Source organism: Schistocerca cancellata, chromosome 2 (genome assembly GCF_023864275.1).
Source record: "Schistocerca cancellata isolate TAMUIC-IGC-003103 chromosome 2, iqSchCanc2.1, whole genome shotgun sequence".
NCBI classification, from domain to species: domain Eukaryota; kingdom Metazoa; phylum Arthropoda; class Insecta; order Orthoptera; family Acrididae; genus Schistocerca; species Schistocerca cancellata.
The window spans coordinates 482,885,070-482,905,547 of record NC_064627.1 but is presented as its reverse complement, the minus strand read 5'-3'; the positions used below and the strand labels follow the sequence as shown (position 1 = coordinate 482,905,547).

Below are 20,478 nucleotides of genomic sequence, written 5' to 3'. Positions count from 1 at the left end.
TTTACGTGCAAGAAACACGTTTTTGTGAGTTTTTTGGGCGCACCGCTTCTATGTTTCAGACTTGGGCGAAACGGTACAAGTTTTGTAGGAAGGTAGACAAATACGTGTAATTAATTGCTGTCGTGTTGTTTTGTGAATGGTTCATCCATTGCCACAATATAAGCAACATGGTTCGAAAGATAATAAAAACATACACTGGATCATCAGGCATGTCCCCAGTCAAAAAAATTTCAAAATTATGTCAAGAGTAAGATCTGGGAAGCAGAATTAAAAATGCTCCTATCGTAGCACCAAAAAAGGAAAATATGTCCTGAGCAGAGTTAGGGATGTAAAAAAAGAGGACTAGCTTTTCGACTTACTTGGCAGCTTCAAATACATTTAAATGAAAGGGTCCTGACATATTCGCTGTTTTTTACGAGTTAAGCCCAGTTCCACAGCGAGTTTTCTTACACCCAACTCCTGTTGCTTGTACAGGGATGGATGTAAAAACAAATAGAAACAAATTTATGTGTTTCTAGAGAATGGGATCCATCTGCAACAGAAAATATCCTTGAGTGTGGGTGCATCTATAATAGGAAATATCACAGAGTGAGAATGCATGCATCCTAAACCTTAATGACACGTTGTATTATGAATGAGATTTTCACTCCGCAGCGGAGTGTGCGCTGATATGAAACTTCCTGGCATATTAAAACTGTGTGTCCGACCGAGACTCGAACTCGGGACCTTTGCCTTTCGCGGGCAAGTGCTCCACCATCTGAGCTACCGAAGCACGACTCACGCCCGGTCCTCACAGCTTTACTTCTGCCAGTATCTCGTCTCCTACCTTCCAAACTTTACAGAAGCTCTCCTGCGAACCGTGCAGAACTGGCACTCCTGAAAGAAAGGATACTGCGGAGACATGGCTTAGCCACAGCCTGGGGGATGTTTCCAGAATGAGATTTTCACTCTGCAGCGGAGTGTGCGCTGATATGAAACTTCCTGGCATATTAAAACTGTGTGCCCGACCGAGACGTTGTATCATATTGCATGACATTACAAATGCCATGTTGAATGACATGTGTCATGTAATACGACGTGACATCGTGTGTCTTGTTACTTTGCGTGACACGATGCTTTGCATTACGTGACATGGGTTCTAATACGAACAAATAAAAACAAGCGAATTAGTCAAGATGTTTTCATTAAAAAATCATAATGCGACAAATTAAGCCATTACGGGAAAGGTCTTGGTCATGATGTATGATACAGGCAGCGCTGGTCTTTAGAGCTGAGCATCGAGGTACACAACTAGCGTGTGTATTTCTATTTTCATTTCTTATAACCCGATTGGACTATTATGATGTGTATTTATTCACGAGCACAGTTTCGGTTCAAAAAATGGTTCAAATGGTTCTGAGCACTATGCGACTTATTTTCTGAGGTCATCAGTCGCCTAGAACTTAGAACTAATTAAACCTAGCTAACCTAAGGACACCACACACATCCATGCCCGAAGCAGGATTCGAACCTGCGACCGTAGCAGTCGCTCGGCTCCAGACTGTAACGCCTAGAACCGCACGGCCACTCCGGCCGGCCACAGTTTCGGCTAGTGTCCCGTTTTAAAGTAACAGTTAAAAGACCTATTCATTGTCAGGGATACATTGACTTCTAAAAAATTTGTGAGCGCGAAATTTAATATTAAAAGCTATACCACTTTCTAACTTTGAAAAAAAAATGACTTGTGCAAATTTTTGAGCACAGAATGTCTGCTGAAATAGCAGTGATGTTTTTGAAATTTCTGTTGCTACAGCTGTTACTTGAAAAATGCACAACAGTCCAAATCGCAATCTTAAATAAATACACTCTTTTAATAATAGATCAGGCGGAAAATTTCATTACTAAAATAATTTTCAGTTGTGTTCAAGCATTTTAGAACTGCCTGATTTCAACGTAATTACATTTAAATATGTAGATTTTCTTACTGAGGTAAGTTGGTTGGGTTGGATTAAAAGCGTAGTGCACAAGTCAATGCATAACAGCTTCTCTCGATGATCCGAGCTTTAGGAAAGTGTGCAACCAAACGTAAATACTCTTCTAATTAAGTGAAGGCTACTGTGAACAGCAGTAAGGCATATTCAGAATGCATTATGACTTACTGATCTCAGTGACTCTCGTAGCATTTGGAGCACGCATCGGCACTGTAACAGTATTACGATTAATAACAACATATTATGGGATGCACATGACGTGAGTTGTTATTCGCGTAGCTATTTCAGTCCGTTTTCCAAAAGCTATTGAATTTACACCTTCGATATTTCTAATTTAAGTCATATGCTATGTATGATAAATCATACTTAATATGCTACCTTCAGGACACGTATAAATAAATAAATAAATTTAAGTCGATTTCCATTTAACTACCAGGTAAGCTACTGGCGCAGTAGATAAGAGTGTTCTCCATGCAGTATACACAGATACATCTAGGACCCGGTAAAACATCAGAAGCATTCCCTGTTAACAGCGTTGTGAAACAGGGGTGTGTGTTAGCTCCTACATTATATGGGATTTTCTTTTCCCCTCTGCTCACATTTGCCTTTGAGGACTGTGAGGAGGGAGTGTATCAACATACGAGGTCTGATGGGAATCTTTTCAACATTGTTCGCCTCAAGGCCAAGACCAAAGTAAATACAGTCGTTGTCTGTGAGTTGTTATATGCGGACGATGCAGCTCTAGTAGCGAACACAGAAGATGAGCTGCAGTATATAATCAACAAATTATCACATGCCTGTGAAATATTTGGTCTACTCATCAGCCTTCAAAAAACTAGGATCATGGCGCAGAGCACTACCAACCTTAAATCCATCAGCATTGATGGAAATCCTCTCCAGGTAGCTGATGAATTTACCTACTTGGGATCCACAATATGTAGCAACTTGTCTATGGACACTGAAATTACTAACAGAATCGCAAAGGCATCATCTGTCATGGCTAGATTGAAAAACAGAGTATGGAACAACGGACTGCTTACCACAAAAACTAAATTAAAAGTCTACAACGATTGTGTTATAAGCACCCATCTCTATAGCTGTGAGACATGGACAACTCTTTCTAAGCATGAATCTCGACTCAACAGCTTCCATTTCCGCTGTCTCCGGAAGATCCTTCAGATCCCTTGGAGAGATAGAGTGCCCAGCACCGAAGTCTTTCATCGTGCAAGCACAACCAGCATCTTTGCACTCCTGAGTCATCGACGTCTAAGATGGTTGGGACATGTCGGGCGCATGGATCCTGAACGGATACCGAAACAACTGCTGTGCGGAGAACTTCAGGAGGGTGTGAGGCCAGTGGGACGACCGCATCTTCGTTTCAAGTATGTCTGCAAGAGGGACCTGACCAAGACCAGAATCAATCCAAGTCGCTGGGAAAACATTGCAGATGACCGTGTCAAGTGGCGAGTAACTGTGCGCAACGGCGTCAAGCTCTCAGAGGACGAACGCACACAGGAACAAATCAGGAAGAGGACAAAGCGAAGAGACAGAGCGGCTTCTGTTCGAAGTCCCTCAAAGTACACATGTACAAACTGCAGTAGGGACTGCCACTCTGGAGTGGGACTTTTTAGCCTTAGCAGACGCTGCAGACTCTGAACCAAGCATATTACACCATCATCCCTCAAGGATGGACGGATGCCATTATAATTATATAATCTAGGCAGTCCAGCCGCACAATTACCTATATAACGTTATCCATTTCTCAGTCCGCTGGTGCAAAATCTTGAAATAAAGCAAAGCTGTCTGAATATATGGGGATAGCTAAAGTGAAAACTGTTGCATTACTGCCCACGAAGCGGGACCGTCAGTGCGAAGCAAGACTTTTGCCGGTGGAGCTACGTGAGCAACAAGTACGAATGCCAACTAAAGTAGTTAATATAAAATTCGCTAAACAGATGGCTATTTCTTTCATGCCACAAACGGTAACAGTAAAACAAAAAACCGTCACAGTCGGTAGTTACAGATGTTTCTAGATCGTTTCTCAGCATCAAAATACAATTATGGAAGTAAAAAAAGGTAGTCAACGCACATTTATCTGTGGAATGAAAAGTCTTTCATTTAACTTTTGTCGTCATTCTTTCAGTATAAATAAAACTGTATAATAAAGAAGAGGAGATTGGAATGTTCAGTGGTACGAAGCGTACGAATTTATTGCGAGCAGTGAAACTATTTATGTGGCTTTCCGACGTCACCGGAGCCGTGTAAAATTAATTGCGGGTGGCGAGCCCTAGAATTCAATTATTTGCTGTGATTGTGAGCAGCCGTCGTCAAATGACATTCTGCACATAGCTGCGACGCGCGGAATGTGTCGGGGCAGCCCCGCCAGCGGAACGGTGGCGGCAGCCCGTGCGTTGCCGCTGCTTATAACTAACTTGCCGTGAATATGCACCTCTCTGGACTGCGACGGGACGGCACGCGAACGTTTCCAGCTGGGTGGGGGCTCTCGGGAAGTCCCGAGCCGTACTGCACTGAGTTGTTGGAAAGAATCTTAGAACAAACACTATTTAGGAATGACTTTTTTTGTCCATACTGAAACGTCCCCTTCGAAAAATTTATGAATTACTGTGCTGATAAACCTCTTACGTTATTTGATTTTCAAACAGCTGAGCAAAACTGAACGTACTCAGACATTTCTCTCATTACTTATTCTGATCATCACTAAACTGACACACAATATCTTTAGCGCAACGCAGTCTGGCTTTCAATAATCTGTACAAAAGAATGTCCCCGACTAACAATAACCTATACCTTTCATGAATCACTTACCTCACAAAAATCTTCGTTACTCAAACTACTGCAATACAGCGTGCGCCAATACTGCCAGCTGAATAAAAAATTCTAACTACTGATAGGCATAGTTAGCCAATGAAAGATTTTTATAGAGAACAAACAATGTATTTACGTTAATAATGTTCAAAAGTCATCATATATATATATATATATATATATATATATATATATATATATATATAATCAGTACATGATATCCAATATTACAAATTTACTCTTTCTGGTGGACACACGTCCAGATCGTCCGCTCTCAAAATTCTGCTATCTCTCTCACCACATAACCCACTGCTGGCGGCTCACCTGCAACTGCGCAACGCTACGTGCTGTTCACATCCAACTGCCCAACACTACAATAGCAAATATTCCAACAATGCCAATCAGCCACAGACTGCACACAGCACAGCCAGTGATATTCATACAAAGCGCTACGTGACGTTACCAACATAAAAACCTAAACAGCCTACTTACAATACCTTCCAAAATGTGGAAAGCAAAGAGCTAGCAGCAGACGAAATTTGTTTCACAGTATCGAAGATGAAGAAGTGCTCATGGTTTTTAAGTTATGCGTTTTACAGCCCATGTGTACTAGACATTTTTGCTTCGAAAGATCGTTTCTCATATCCCTGAACATTCTGTCATATCCCTGAATACTGACCTTTCCTACTGGGATACCACGTGTATTAGAGACTTTAGAGACTTTCTTGTAATGACGACACAGACAGCAGTTGCCTATGACTTTCTTGTAATGACGACACAGACAGCAGTTGCCTATCAGCATATTAAAATGGACAGTAAAAATCAAGCAGGGGAAGGATCATGTCCATGTGCACGTTTATATTCCTCCTCATTCTTTAATAAAACCCTTAATAATACCACGGCGCAGTCACATGCTCACAAGAATCTCATTCAAATGAAGTTAATTTACGAGTATATTGAGCAGTATACGTCACACTATACATGTATTAAAAATCCGTACTGCAGCTGTCCAGCTGGAGGTGGGGCATAACGGAAAACTATGTTCTCACTCTTTACGTGATGGTAGTTGTAGGGCAGCAATTTGGAGAAAATGTCTCTAAAAGACAGTTAATTAATTCTATCGGCAGCAGCAGCAGCTTCTGAGCTCCATGAATCACAACCAGATATCATCAGTTATGAACAACAGTGGATCGAGAGAATTGGGGACCTCCAAACATCTAACAGGATTGTAACAAGGAGCACAGATATTTCTATATTATGGTCTGAGATGAGCTGACTGCAGTCTTTACACTTCCTGTCATGAGAAAATGACTAAAATGACGTATTAAGCGCCGAGAGCGTTTCAAGTGCAACACCGATGACTTGCATCTTTAACCACCTCGGACATAGCAGCAGATAGAGCTATGTGCGAGGTCTCCCTGGATACGAAACATTCGCTGAACTGAATCAAACAATAGGTCAGTATTCTTGGAGTTCCGATGGCTAGAAAGCTACAGTATTTTTCGTCCACCAACAGGTCCGTTCAAAATGTGCAACGGAATTGAAAGTCCGGTGAAATACGAAATTCATTCTGTATTACGGTTTTTAGTGGCAGAAGAACTTCAAAACTGTTGACATTCACCGCGAAATATGTGATGTATACGGACCGAACGTAATGACAGTGTTGTGCGTCAGTGGTGTCTTTTTTTGTCCATACTGATGATGACAGTAGTAACTGTCGCTCTGTGTTCACCAATGAATGGGTGCAGAAAACAGACAAATTCAAGAAACCCGGCGTTTCACATTATCTCACCTGTCGGACATCTTTCCGCAGATGTCTCGCAGTTGTTTCCATGAGATCGTGACGAAACAATAAGGATATTAATAGCGCTGTACTCTTTGAATTGGGAAACTCCTTTCTGAGATCAACAAGACATAACGGATGACTGCTTCCATGGGCTATATTTTTAATTTTGATGTGGAAGCAGAAGGCCTATTGAACAGAATTGGTGATCTATAACCAAACATGGGTGCCATACGATCAGGTGCACGCGAAACATCAGTCAGTCATGTGGGGTCATACCGCCTCGCCCAACGTAAAAAAAAAGTATTTCAAAGTTCTGTCAGCCCGAACGGTTATGAACACAGAATTTTGAGATTCTAGAGGAATCTCGTTTGTGGATTTGTGAAACATGGAAGGAAAATCATTTCGGAAGCTTACTGTGAGATGTTAAACTGAGAAGAATAAATCCAAATAAGCGACACTATCTCCTGACTACCGGTATCGTGTTCTTACATGACAATACTAAGCCACACCGCTGACCGAAAAATTGTAGCGTAGTTCAAATGAGACGCTTCTGAACATGCGCCCTACAGCACAGACTTGCCTCCAGGTGAGTTCCTTGTCTTCACGCGCATAAAAAACTGGCATGGCTGCAAACGCTTTGACTCTGACGAAGAACGTGAAAACGTGGTCACGGGCTGGCTATAATCTCTGGGTGCAGAATTTCATGTGGAGGAAATTGTCGATTCGATAAAATATATGCTAAATGTTTAAATTTGAGATGTTGTTATGTAAAGAATTAATCTAAAGGGTTCGTTTTAAAGTTTTTATAAAAAGTTTACCTTACCTACTCCAATATTTTACTTAAACACTAACGAACATTGCCTCCCAGACAGCACTCGTGCTATGTTGTCAGCTTTTTGGTGTAGATCTACTCTGACAAAGCTGTGGTCTTGTAAGATAACAGTGAAAACACCCATAAACAATGTTGAGGTGTGGTTTTCAGAAATAATCATACGTATGTCAACTACTCTCCTGATCTTCTTAGTAATCCAAATTAAATATCGCCGGACGTCTACGACATGTGTGAGAAAAATAATGAGATTGACAACTCCTGTGGATGATCTGGCAACGCTGTGTTGTTCTGCTTGTGTAGCTGGTGTGTTCATCCTATCCAGATGTGCAGTCCTAGTAGTTTCAGCACCGCACAGCCGTCACGTGCTTTCTAAGTTGTTTTTGTTGCGTGTGGAACAAAGGAATTTAGAGCAGCTTTATGCCATCTAGTTTTGTCTTAAGCTTGGGGAATCAGCAAGTGTAATATTTGAGAAGTTAGAGCAGGGCTATGGGGAGCGTTCTTTACAAGAGCATAAGTTTATCTTTTGCATAAATCATTTTCGGGAGGCCAAGAACACATTGAAAATGAACTCCTCTCAGGGTGACCCTCAACTTCAAGAAGTAACGAAAACGTGGAACGTATACTTGCACTTGTCGGATCAGACCAACGTTTAAAAATAAGGGGGATGGGTGACTTGTTAAACACTTCACCGTATACCACATTTTGACCGAAGTTTTGTACATAAGAAATTTTGTGCCAAAATGGTGCAAAAAACTCGCAGCTGAGCAGAACAACAACCGAAGAAACGTTTGCCTTGGTCTTCTTGAGAGGATTGACAGTGATTATAAGAATAGTGAGATCACATGTCTGAACCTGGATTTTGAATTCGATCCTAAGGCAAAGCGGCAAAGTGAGAAGTGGCACATAGAGACATCTCCTGGAATCGTCAAAAGCTCGAATGAGCAAATCAAAGACCACAATAATGCAGACTTGCTTTTTTGACAATAGGGGTATCGTCCGTAAAGAATTTGTTCCTTCAGGACAAACTGCCGTCCTAGTGCTTTACGAAGATGTCCTTGAAAGGCTCAGGAAGAGGGTGAATCGAGTGAGACCGGACATCGAGGACAACGCCCCAGGTCACATGGCCACTTCCGTCGCGGAATTTTCGATCTAAAAAGGCATTCCTGTTGTTCCACAGCCCTCCATATTCGCTGATCTGGAGTCCTTGCGACTTTTTTCTTTTCCCGAAATTGAAAAAAGTCTTAAAAGGATGTCATTTTGGGACTCTGAAGAACATACAAAAGGGGGTGACCGACGTGTTAAAGGCCATGCTGCTGCTGCAAAGACTGGGAACGACTCTGAAGAGGGGAGTATCGTTGTTTGAAAAAGTAAGAACTTTGGTAGATAAAAAATCACTATCATTACTTTTCTCACACACCTCTTGTGAGTGGTTTCATAAGAAAGATTCCTGGGTGGATTTAATCCTCTATAGTCTCTGATGGAGCCAGTCGATGTTATGCACAACTGTTGAATCGTTCAGATACCTCTATGAACGATTCAACAGTTGTGCGTAATATCTCAACTGCACGACAATTGCTTTGACGTATGAGTTCAGGTATTTTATGTAACGTGGTAGATATATGTTGCTATATATCATGGCAAGTGGCAGCAACATGGAAAACGATGGAAAGCAAACATTGAAGTGATAGGTTTTCCTTGACTTACAATGTATAATGCTGCACATAAGGACTTGACAATATTCATGCGGAGTTCATATAGAATACAGCTCAAAGTATATTTGTCCGAAGCTCTTAGAAGTAGATTTCACAAGTATTTTTGTACCCTCTGTAAGATCGTATGTCGCTATTCGAGTTGAAGGGAGGAAAGGTTCTTTATTGAAAATTTGTGGTAAGGTCTTATGGGACCAAGCTGCTGAGGTCATTGGTCCCTAAGCTTACACACTACTTAATCTAACTTTTACCATATCTAGCTCCAAGTTTGAGTGACCTGATGTGTTTCATTGCAGTGGAATATTTAACAAAAGCTGTACTTTTTTCCTCAGACGATCCGTTATCCGGCTACAGCGAGAAGAAAGGATTCTTTTTTCCGATGCTCATAAATAATAGGATTGTTGAGAAAGTTGTAGTAGTTTAGCCAAACATTTTCCTTGTGTAGTCGTTAAATTCGTAAACCGAATCGACAGGTCCTTTATACGCGCTTTTTTTGTCATCAGTCTACTGACTGGTTTGATGCGGCCCGCCACGAATTCCTTTCCTGTGCTAACCTCTTCATCTCAGAGTAGCACTTGCAACCTACGTCCTCAATTATTTGCTTGACGTATTTCAATCTCTGTCTTCCTCTACAGTTTTTGCCCTCTACAGCTCCCTCTAGTACCATGGAAGTCATTCCCTCATGTCTTAGCAGATGTCCTATCATCCTGTCCCTTCTCCTTATCAGTCTTTTCCACATATTCCTTTCCTCTCCGATTCTGCGTAGAACCTCCTCATTCCTTATCAGTCCACCTAATTTTCAACATTCGTCTATAGCACTACATCTCAAATGCTTCGATTCTCTTCTGTTCCGGTTTTCCCACAGTCCATGTTTCACTACCATACAATGCTGTACTCCAGACGTACATCCTCAGAAATTTCTTCCTCAAATTAAGGCCGGTATTTGATATTAGTAGACTTCTCTTGGCCAGAAATGCCTTTTTTGCCATAGCGAGTCTGCTTTTGATGTCCTCCTTGCTCCGTCCGTCATTGGCTATTTGACTGCCTAGGTAGGAGAATTCCTTAACTTCATTGACTTCGTGACCATCAATCCTGATGTTAAGATATGTAGATTAAATTGTATTTCTTCCTGTATATTCTCTCATATCGTATCCCTCATATTTTGCATTTAACGATTTTATTAATATAAAAGTGTCTCACTTTGTCTTTGCATTAGTTGTCGTGTGAAAACGCACCCTTATTCCTTATTGTTTAACTAATTTCTGTTTCAGCTCCTCCGTCTTCCATAGAAATCGTCGACCACCCACCAAATTCGAAGATAGAGATAAAAGAAAACGAGGAATTCGAGCTGGTGTGTCAGGTGAAGAACTCTAAACCGGCCGCTAAGATAATATGGTACCGGGGAAACGTCGAGCTCAAACTGGGTGAGTACAGTGCACGCTCCTTTGTCCTACTCGTCTAAATATTTGAATGCGTCTGCTGCTGAAGCAGGAAGTTTCCAGGCGAGTTCACAGCATGAAATGAGGCAGAAGTGGAACGTGACTCAATGAGCGTAACCAGTACAATGTCTGATATATAACAATGGTGTCCAAACACATCGTCGCTGGGGACACCACAGCGATGAAGGTGATACATGGAACGCAGACATGGGTGCATGTTGACCAAAAAAAAATAATGTGGTCTGATAATACTTCCGCCACCTTGCTTCCGAAGACAGGGAAAGTTTATACGGGCCGAAACAGGAATATCGCACGTTTCGCACTCATCTGAAGAATTAATTCTCACATAAAGAAGAGGAATAAAGATCAATGGAAAAAAAGGGTTCAAATGGCTCTGAGCACTATGCGACTTAACTTCTGAGGTCATCAGCCCCCTAGAACTTAGAACTAATTAAACCTAACTAACCTAAGGACATCACACATATCCATGCCCGAGGCAGGATTCGAACCTGCGACCGTAGCGGTCGCTCGGCTCCAGACTGTAGCGCCTAGAACCGCATGGCCACTCCGGACGGCATCAATGGAATTAAGGATAAACAAATCTGCTGTTCGGACAAAACAAGATCTTTTCCCGCAACTACAAAAATTAACCTGGAACTGTTCCAAGTTACAACATTGTCATGTTCCTTGGAACGAATACCCTATTCAAATTTTAAGTGTTCCAGTCGAGAATATCTTCTCAATACTGCATTTAATCAGTGGTACTCTACTACACACTAATCATCCGTAAGTGAAATTAGATTAACAAGAAGTATTATCAAAAATGAGTTACAATTTAGCAGGATTTTTAAACAGAAGCAATTGGTACCTAACACAAATTTCCATTCTGTAAATGGAACTGTGTGTTAGGAAAATTATTAACATATTAGAGAAACTTAGTTCATCTGCAAATATCACACGTTCCATGGTAGCAGACCTTTCTCCTTGTCGAGGTACAAGATGGTGAACGAACGGTGAAGTATGGCCTGACCACACAATATATAACTAGTTTTAAAAATTTTTCACCATAAAACTCTCCAACTGAAGAATTAACAATATCCACTAAATAGTTGTAGTATATTATACAACATCTATTTATCTCACAACAACAGGAACAACAGAAATGCAGGAAACAGCTTATGGCAGTTTCTAGTGCGTATTCCTAAAACCAGACTCTAGACTGAAACAGCCACCATGGAACATCGTGTGTTCCCTAGGTACACTTCTAGCAGGTACAGCTCTCTCCCATAAAGTCATTCAACTTTAGTATCACTTTAACACAGCAATTGTTTCAGATTCTTCACGAAACATAGTAAAAAGTTCCACTTGAGTCCACTACGAGGTGCATTCAAGTTCTAAAACCTCCGATTTTTTTTCTAATTAACTACTCACCCGAAATCGATGAAACTGGCGTTACGTCTCGACGTAATCGCCCTGCAGACGTACAAATTTTTCGCAACGCTGACGCCATGATTCCATGGCAGCGGCGAAGGCTTCTTTAGGAGTCTGTTTTGACCACTGGAAAATCGCTGAGGCAATAGCAGCACGGCTGGTGAATGTGCGGCCACGGAGAGTGTCTTTCATTGTTGGAAAAAGCCAAAAGTCACTAGGAGCCAGGTCAGGTGAGTAGGGAGCATGAGGAATCACTTCAAAGTTGTTATCACGAAGAAACTGTTGGGTAACGTTAGCTCGATGTGCGGGTGCGTTGTCTTGGTGAAACAGCACATGCGCAGCCCTTCCCGGACGTTTTTGTTGCAGTGCAGGAAGGAATTTGTTCTTCAAAACATTTTCGTAGGATGCACCTGTTACCGTAGTGCCCTTTGGAACGCAATGGGTAAGGATTACGCCCTCGCTGTCCCAGAACATGGACACCATCATTTTTTCAGCACTGGCGGTTACCCGATATTTTTTTGGTGGCGGTGAATCTGTGTGCTTCCATTGAGCTGACTGGCGCTTTGTTTCTGGATTGAAAAATGGCATCCACGTCTCATCCATTGTCACAACCGTCGAAAAGAAAGTCCCATTCATGCTGTCGTTGCGCGTCAACATTGCTTGGCAACATGCCACTCGGGCAGCCATGTGGTCGTCCGTCAGCATTCGTGGCACCCACCTGGATGACACTTTTCGCATTTTCAGGTCGTCGTGCAGGATTGTGTGGACAGAACCCACAGAAATGCCAACTCTGGAGGCGATCTGTTCAACAGTCATTCGGCGATTCCCCAAAACAATTCTCTCCACTTTCTCGATCATGTCGTCAGACCGGTTTGTGCGAGCCCGAGGTTGTTTCAGTTTGTTGTCACACGATGTTCTGCCTTCATTAAACTGTCGCACCCACGAACGCACTTTCGGCACATAACTCCATCAGCACATGTCTGCTTCAACTGTCTATGAATTTCAATTGGTTTCACACCACGCAAATTCAGAAAACGAATGATTGCACGCTGTGAAAGTAAGGAAAACGTCGCCATTTTAAGTATTTAAAACAGTTCTCATTCTCGCCGCTGGCGGTAAAATTCCATCTGCCGTACGGTGCTGCCATCTCTGGGACGTATTGACAATGAACGCGGCCTCATTTTAAAACAATGCGCATGTTTCTATCTCTTTCCAGTCCGGAGAAAAAAAAAATCGGAGGCCTTAGAACTTGAATGCACCTCGTATTTGTGGCTGTCTATTGTAACGAACCGCACACGAGGCAAAATGTGGAAAGTCACTATAGGGACGCGAAACGTTTGCATATGGACCAGGACTATGGTAATCAGTTGTGGGCATTAGTTTCGGGTCTAGTTCATACTCTGTTTGGCAAGCTATTCTTGTAGGCATTAACAATACACGAGTAGATCTAATAATGTTTGCCAGTGAGTCGATGGTTTTTATTTTGGTAAACACCGCCCAGCACTAAAGGTCTAAAATTAGAATGACAGAGACTGTTTCTGCAGTAGATGTATTTCTGTAATAATACTGTCTGAATATAAACTGTGTAGAGAAGCTGTAAGCAAGGAAACAACAGTTAGTAACTGACATCCCGTTTCGGTCATTTAACCTGAAATGCGTATTCATTGTAAGAACTTAGCGATCATAGTAGCTTCGCGTCATGTTTGCACATGGTCGTCCGTCCTATGCATCAAAGGACGAGTACGTTTAATCTACCTCTAGAGTGATGAACTACTATTGGTAATTGGCTAGAGGGATTACTGCCTTGCTTCAATGTACAAAGAGATTTATTGCACAATGTCCTGCGCGCGTATGTCAAGGCTGCAAACTGGACGCCCCCTCCGTCTATCATGAGCTACAGTTTGCCTTAGTATGTGCTGGTGCACAAACCGCTGCACATCAGCACCGTTTAAAAGGTCTTCCGTGATAATGCGTTTCTTTCTCTGTGATAGACAGCTGCTTAACGCAGTAATGTGCGCTGATGAGCCAAAACTTTATGATTGTCAGCTTAAAACGTGTTGATCAGCAGCGGGAACGCAATAGGATGCGATAGTGCGCGTCATGGTTTTGACAAGTCCTCGGTGGCTTACCGGACGTATATGGCACAAGATGTCTAAGCACAGGAGACACAGATCCCGGAAATTACAGGGCGGTGGTTTGCGGAGCTGGCGCCCAATAGCATGCGTGGTGTTCATATCAGGTGAATTTGGTGTTATGCTCCACGAATCACTGTAGTAAGATGTTCGGAATGTAACTCGGAGAGCTACCATGCTGAAATATGCCATTGTCGCCGGGGGAGGCATCAAGCATGAAGGAATACGGGTGATCCGCAGTGACCTTCACGTAGTCCTTAGCTGTCGTAGTGCCTTCGGTTACTTCCACAGGTCTCGCGGAAGCCGAGGTGAACGTCCCCCGTAGCATAATACTGTCCGCCGCGAGCTGCACGTATCGAGCCGAGCAGTCGTTCGCACAGACGGCGTGTCCGGGCACGACTATCGACCTGGTGTCGAACACCTTGTCACCTACTCGGGACTCCACCGTACTTCGACCACTTCCCGTAGGTACACACGAACAATCGTCCAGCTTCTCAGTTTCTGAGCTGCTCGTCGCCAGGCGCCGGACAATAACAATCTGCCCTTCGACAAAGGCGCTGATTTCAACGTATTTACCCATTCGCGGCCCGTATTGTCGCCGAAGTGACTACCCATTCTTCTCTGCTCTCTTCGCAACTCCTAAGGAACAGTTGCTATGGTAAAGTCGACAATTGCTGTGGAACAAGCAGCCAATAATAGTAAAAGAAAATGTAGAGGGCGGGACTTGCTAACTGCAGCGAAGGCTATGCAAGGCAGGGCACGCAGTACAGTGCTTGATGAAAGTTGTTGTGGAGACGATTAGTGCTACATTCCGTATGGTTCTGCAACATGTCTCCAAGACACCGGATTAGTGCTTACGATCGTGGACGAGCAGCTGGACGGCTCTGAAGCGGTTAAAGTGTCAGTACTGTGGTCACAGTAATGGATGTGCCCAAAAGTGTCACACTGGAAAAAAAAACCTCTTAAAGTGGAAATGCTATGGGGAAAGCATGCCAGTGGCCGAAGATAGAACATATGGAACACACCGCCGCAGGAGGATCGACGATACGTAGCCCTAATGGAGAAAAGAAATTGATATTCACTCCTAGGCAGATCGGTGCAAACCTTACAACCTCTGCTGTTATGCGTCTCGCTGCCAGAACTTTGCCGTGGCGATTAAATCAGACTGGTATGTATGCTCGGAAGCCTGTTAAATGCATCCCACTTCAACCACGCCGTCATCGAGAAAGAATTCGTTGGTATAGATAGCACGTGGATGGGGTGAGCAACACTGGTCCAGAGTGATGTTCTCCGACGAATTCTGCCTTACCGTGGCAAGTGACCTGCCACCAGTTAGTGTGGAGAGAGACGGAGCGGAGGGGGGGGGGGGGGGAATACGTTACACACCACAGAATGTCCACGGATTTCATCGGTTTGACCTAGGCGTTATTGTGTGGGCATATCTTCGCGCGAGATACCGTTACAGTACAATGGTATTGCACAGATATTATTCTGGATCATCGCCGTCTGTTTAGGGGTGTGACAGGTCCCGAGTTTCTGTTTATGGACGACAATGCCGGCTCACACAGGACCGTTGAGATGTCGGACACACTAGAAATTCAAGATATGGAACGGCCTGAATACCACCCCGTCTCCCCCGGACCTAACCCTATACAACATGCCTGACATTCTCTCGGCACACATGCTTACTAATGAACACCACCTCCCCAAACCGTGCAGGAACTGGAAACCGTCTTGAGGCGGGAGTGGGGCGATATCCCCCAAGAGCTCCTCAAGAGTTTGGCAGCACCTCGAATAACAGGGTGCAAAATAAGCATTAGTATCAGAGGAGGGCATATTTTTGACTGAGAGTCCGATATCGGCCTTTATGTTGCGAGTCCGACCTGTGTCACACATGAACGTTATTTATGTCTGCTACCCTGCGTTCCCATGTGGTAAATCTGTACTATTTTTCGTTATAAATACGCCACTCCATTTCTATTACGTATGTACTGTGTTTCATGTCGTCCATCATTGCCTGTGATTATTCCTGTCCAACAACGTTTCTGTTCTGTAGCATTTGTCAAGAAGTGTACTTTTCTTACCGAGCCACGTGCCTGCAACGCCACTAGGTGGCATTCAGTCTTGCGATGGGCACTGGTCATAATGTTTTGGCTCATCTGAGTGTAAGTTTCATGCTTGTAGATTCCCTGCCCGCGGAGGATGTAATATCGTAAGATAAAAGAGGGGTTCATCCAGTGGAAAAATTTGGTACACATTCTTACAAGGGAATGGTTCAATAAGACATGTCGAAACCAACCCTGAAATCTTTTACACAGGAAGAAGACAACGAAAGCAATGCACTGTCAGAATTATAGCTGTTAAGAGGCACTTAAAGTATTAAAAAAATAGCCGAAAATTGCCAAATTCGTAGCGTGCCATGCGGCGGAAGAAATGTACACCCCTACTGGCGCTGTAACAACTGCGCATGCAACTGGACACACACACACACACATACACACACATGCGCGCGCGCTTTAGCAAGGCATGCCTGCTAATAGTATCTTTTTTTTCTTCCAGTTTTACAGTAATGTGGAATCCAATTAACGTTCTCAATTTAGCAAAGATAAAATATGAAGAACGTGGCTTCCAGCCGAAATCACCTACTTCTCCTGACCACGTACATATGTGTCATTTGTTGGTTGATTTCCTTGACATTCATTCGAATGATATCGACATATCGTTTGAAGTTGTCGTTACGTTAGAAGAAATAGGAAATAACTGTGACGATTCCACGAAGTGTGGTTCGGACGACGTCAGTTGTGCCAGTAACAGTTCTGAAGAAGAATACCTTCAAACCATAAAAAAACACATACTGCAACAGCTTTCAGCGACAAAGAAAAGGCAGTGAAATATTGCTTAAACGAAGGGGGGAAAAAACGCATGAAGTTATGCAGTGTGCAAAGGTGTTTTCGTTTCGTAATATTGGAGCGTGAACTATAAAAATGCGCCAAACGCAAACCCGAAACCATCCGAATCAAAAACTGTTAGAAAGATTTAAAACTGCTCGTGAGAGTCTGTGCACCATTACCGATGGAGATCCACGAGACTGGGCCCTCCGAATTGCATCTGATATGAACATCGCCAATTTCCAGGCTTCGTCGACCTGGCTACGCAGGTTCAAGAAATCGTACTGAATAGGAAGTCGCAAAATTACAAAGTTTACGTCACGTAAACGTGTAGAGCAGCTGCTAGTGATAGACAATGCTATAGAGAAATTCGTAGCCGACATAAAGACGAAACTTGCTGTTATCCCCGCAACTGCTGTTTATAACGCTGATCAGTCAGGTTCTGTGAAAGAACTGCGTGCACATCGCACTTAATCATTTCGGAGTGAGAGAAAGACGATGTAGGTTTCCCAATCAATGAATGCAATGAAACATTCATATATGATAATGCCAGTGATTAGTACGAGTGGTTTACTGTTTCCGAAGCTGTGTATCTGTCTTCAAAAACCGCAAGGCAGATTAGGACCGAAAGCAAAAATGGACTGTTAGTTGCAAAAATCTTGTAATCGACGTATCAAAATCTGAAAAAAATAGGAAAGAATAATGAAACTTCCTGGCAGATTAAAACTGTGTGCCGGACCGAGACTCGAACTCGGGACCTTTGTCTTTCGCGGGCAAGTGCTCTACCAACTGAGCCAACCAAGCACGACTCACGCCCCGTCCTCACAGCTTTATTTCTGCCAGTATCTCGTCTCCTTCCTTCCAAACTTTACAAAAGCTCTCCTGCGAACCTTGCAGAACTAGCACTCCTGAAAGAAAGGGTAAGCGGAGACATGGCTTAGCCACAGCCTGGGGGATGTTTCCAGAAAGGCAAAGGTCCCGAGTTCGAGTCTCGGTCCGGCACACAGTTTTAATCTGCCAGGAAGTTTCATATCAGCGCACACTCCGCTGCAGAGTGAAAATTTCATTCAGGGAAGAATAATTTTCAACTTTTCGATCGAAACGTATTCCTACCAGCTGCAGAAGATACGTAATTCATTGGCTTTTATTGGATTCATGGTCTGGACATAACGACGCCTCTGCTCTTGTGGAGGACGGCGAAAGATATGTAGATGTAATGTGGATTCCGTCTGCAACTACTAGTGCGATTCAACCTCTCTGTAAAGGTTTTTTCGACAGTAGAAAGCATTTTTCAGACAACATAATTTCCGATGCCTCTCTCTCACTCCAGGTTTATCAGCGGTACAGTATTCTTAAGATCCAGTCATTTGTGCATCACCAGTTTTCTTCGCTACGCTTTACGAATTTGGTCAAGGATGCCTGTTATGCAGCGCATTATGCAGAACGACGGCTGGGACCATTTCTGACTCCATCCCAGTTCTGACTAAATAAAATTAGTGGTTACTGCGAAGTTCCTGACTGCATCAATTTTTCCTTTGTCCGGTCTGCCTGGTGCAAGATATATATTTGTTTTTGTCATTCAATAGACACTTCGCATTTTTGTGGCAACTACAGGGAATAAAAAAGAACTGTTTCACTGACAGTCAAATGTACAACATTCAAACATTATTGTAAGGAATGGCCTATAGGGATTGTTTTAAAATGTGGTACTGCAAGACACATTTCATTTCGACAAATTACAGGTCCTCACTGATGGAAGTCGTCTGCAACATCAAAAACTGCCAGATTTTATTTTCTCTGCTAGCCATTTTTATCAGGGTCACATGTGCAGGCATTCAACTGTCGGTATGAAGATATTCAAAAACATATTTTTATAGTTTAAGCCAGGTTTTCACCGGAGCAAACAAGCCAACAAGCACGAGCAAAAGAGAACCACATGTCTTTCGTGGCCACTTCAACATCTGTGAGAAGTGAATGCTCGGTTAAAAATCATAGTGAAAAAGTTGTGGTCTGAACTGAATTTGACCCCTCGCTCTCGGGATCACAAAGCGCGCGCTTTGCCACTAGACCATTTTTGTTTTAGGAAAAAAAAAAAGACCATTAGACCTCATACGGAAACGCTAACTGTGTCACCCCTTGAAATGATGCTCGGCGTCGTTAATTAGTGTTCTGTTTATAAATTTCTTCTCAATGGTAATGAGAGAAGCCAGGGAAAAATTGCAGCCGACATACAACGAAAATTTTGGAGCAGTGCTATGGAGAGATGGAGATGCAATTCCATGTAAAGTGCACTATCTCCATGCATGCCACGCTTTCATATAAATCGAGTCACTTAAATTCTTCCTTCCCTGCGCCATTTTGCATACTCCGTCAAGAACACTGCGCTCGCCATGCAAGATAATTCTCACTAAATAGCAAAGTTTCGCAATATGGCTCGAACAAGAAATACGTTGTATCTTGTATGCCGAATATTAGCTCCAAAAACTAAATCTAATAACACAGCGTTCATAGGCAATGGTCGCTACGTACCTCATGTTCTCTTCCGTTTCTTCTGGTATAAACGATTAAAGCGAATGGTAGTGAATTTTCTGCAAATGCTCATTCGCACGTGTTCGCTTCCGTTCACCCCATTGAAAACCAGGATTTAGCTGCTTAAAATTCGTGTCTATGAACTCTGGATAATTCCGCTACGCGGCGCTGCATGAGTGATTCGCAGAGGTCGCGCTCTAGGCGGACAGGGTTGTACAAACCGCTGTTATAAGCTGTTCTTCACGCGGCAAAAATGTGTAACTTCAACATTTTTTACAAAATACTTGCTGTGCCTTTTAGCAGCTAAAATTTTGGCAGTGCATTTCTTTCGTTGTATTCTTCTTGTGTAAAAAATTTCAGGGTAGATTTCGACTTGTCTTATTGGACCATTTCCTTGTTAGCTGAGATTGCTTCTGCATGTGTTGCTTTAGCCGGTTCTAGTCCAAGTGGTGGAACAAATTTTCATCCCACAGTTTGACCGGCAAGTCGAAGAAAGAAATTAAAGCTCTAGATTATGGATCATCCCGCACTTCTGACACAACAGTTGACGCTTGTTCAAGTATCAAGCGCCACACTGAAATTGTTACTCACGCAATATCAGGTGAGACCCAGAGTCATCGACAGAAACAAGTGAGCCAGGACAGCAGCAGCTGTTTTCTACGTGTAAACCTACATCTATACTCTGCAAACCACCCTGAAGTGCGTGGTAGGGGGTACGTCCAATTGTACCAATTACTAGGGTCTCTTCCCGCTTCATTCACATATGGAGCGCAGGTAGAAAGAATGTTTGACTGCCTGTGTACGTGCTGTAATTATTCTAATCTTATCCTCACAATCCCAGTATGAGCGATATGTAGTGGGTTGTAGTATATTCCTTGAGTCATAAATTACAGCCTACAAAGTGCTACGCCCAGGTATTTGTACAAGTTAGCCGGT

General features: G+C 43.0%; 1 protein-coding gene across 1 annotated transcript in view; it reads left to right on the top strand.

The window, feature by feature from the left end:
• Window positions 1-20,478, top strand: part of LOC126162009 (nephrin) — a 189,326-nt gene that overhangs the window by 114,255 nt on the left and 54,593 nt on the right. Inside the window, exon 3 of the mRNA XM_049918231.1 lies at window positions 10,395-10,547. Within this exon, the coding sequence (XP_049774188.1) occupies window positions 10,395-10,547 (153 nt within the window). The remainder of the gene's footprint in view (window positions 1-10,394; window positions 10,548-20,478) is intronic.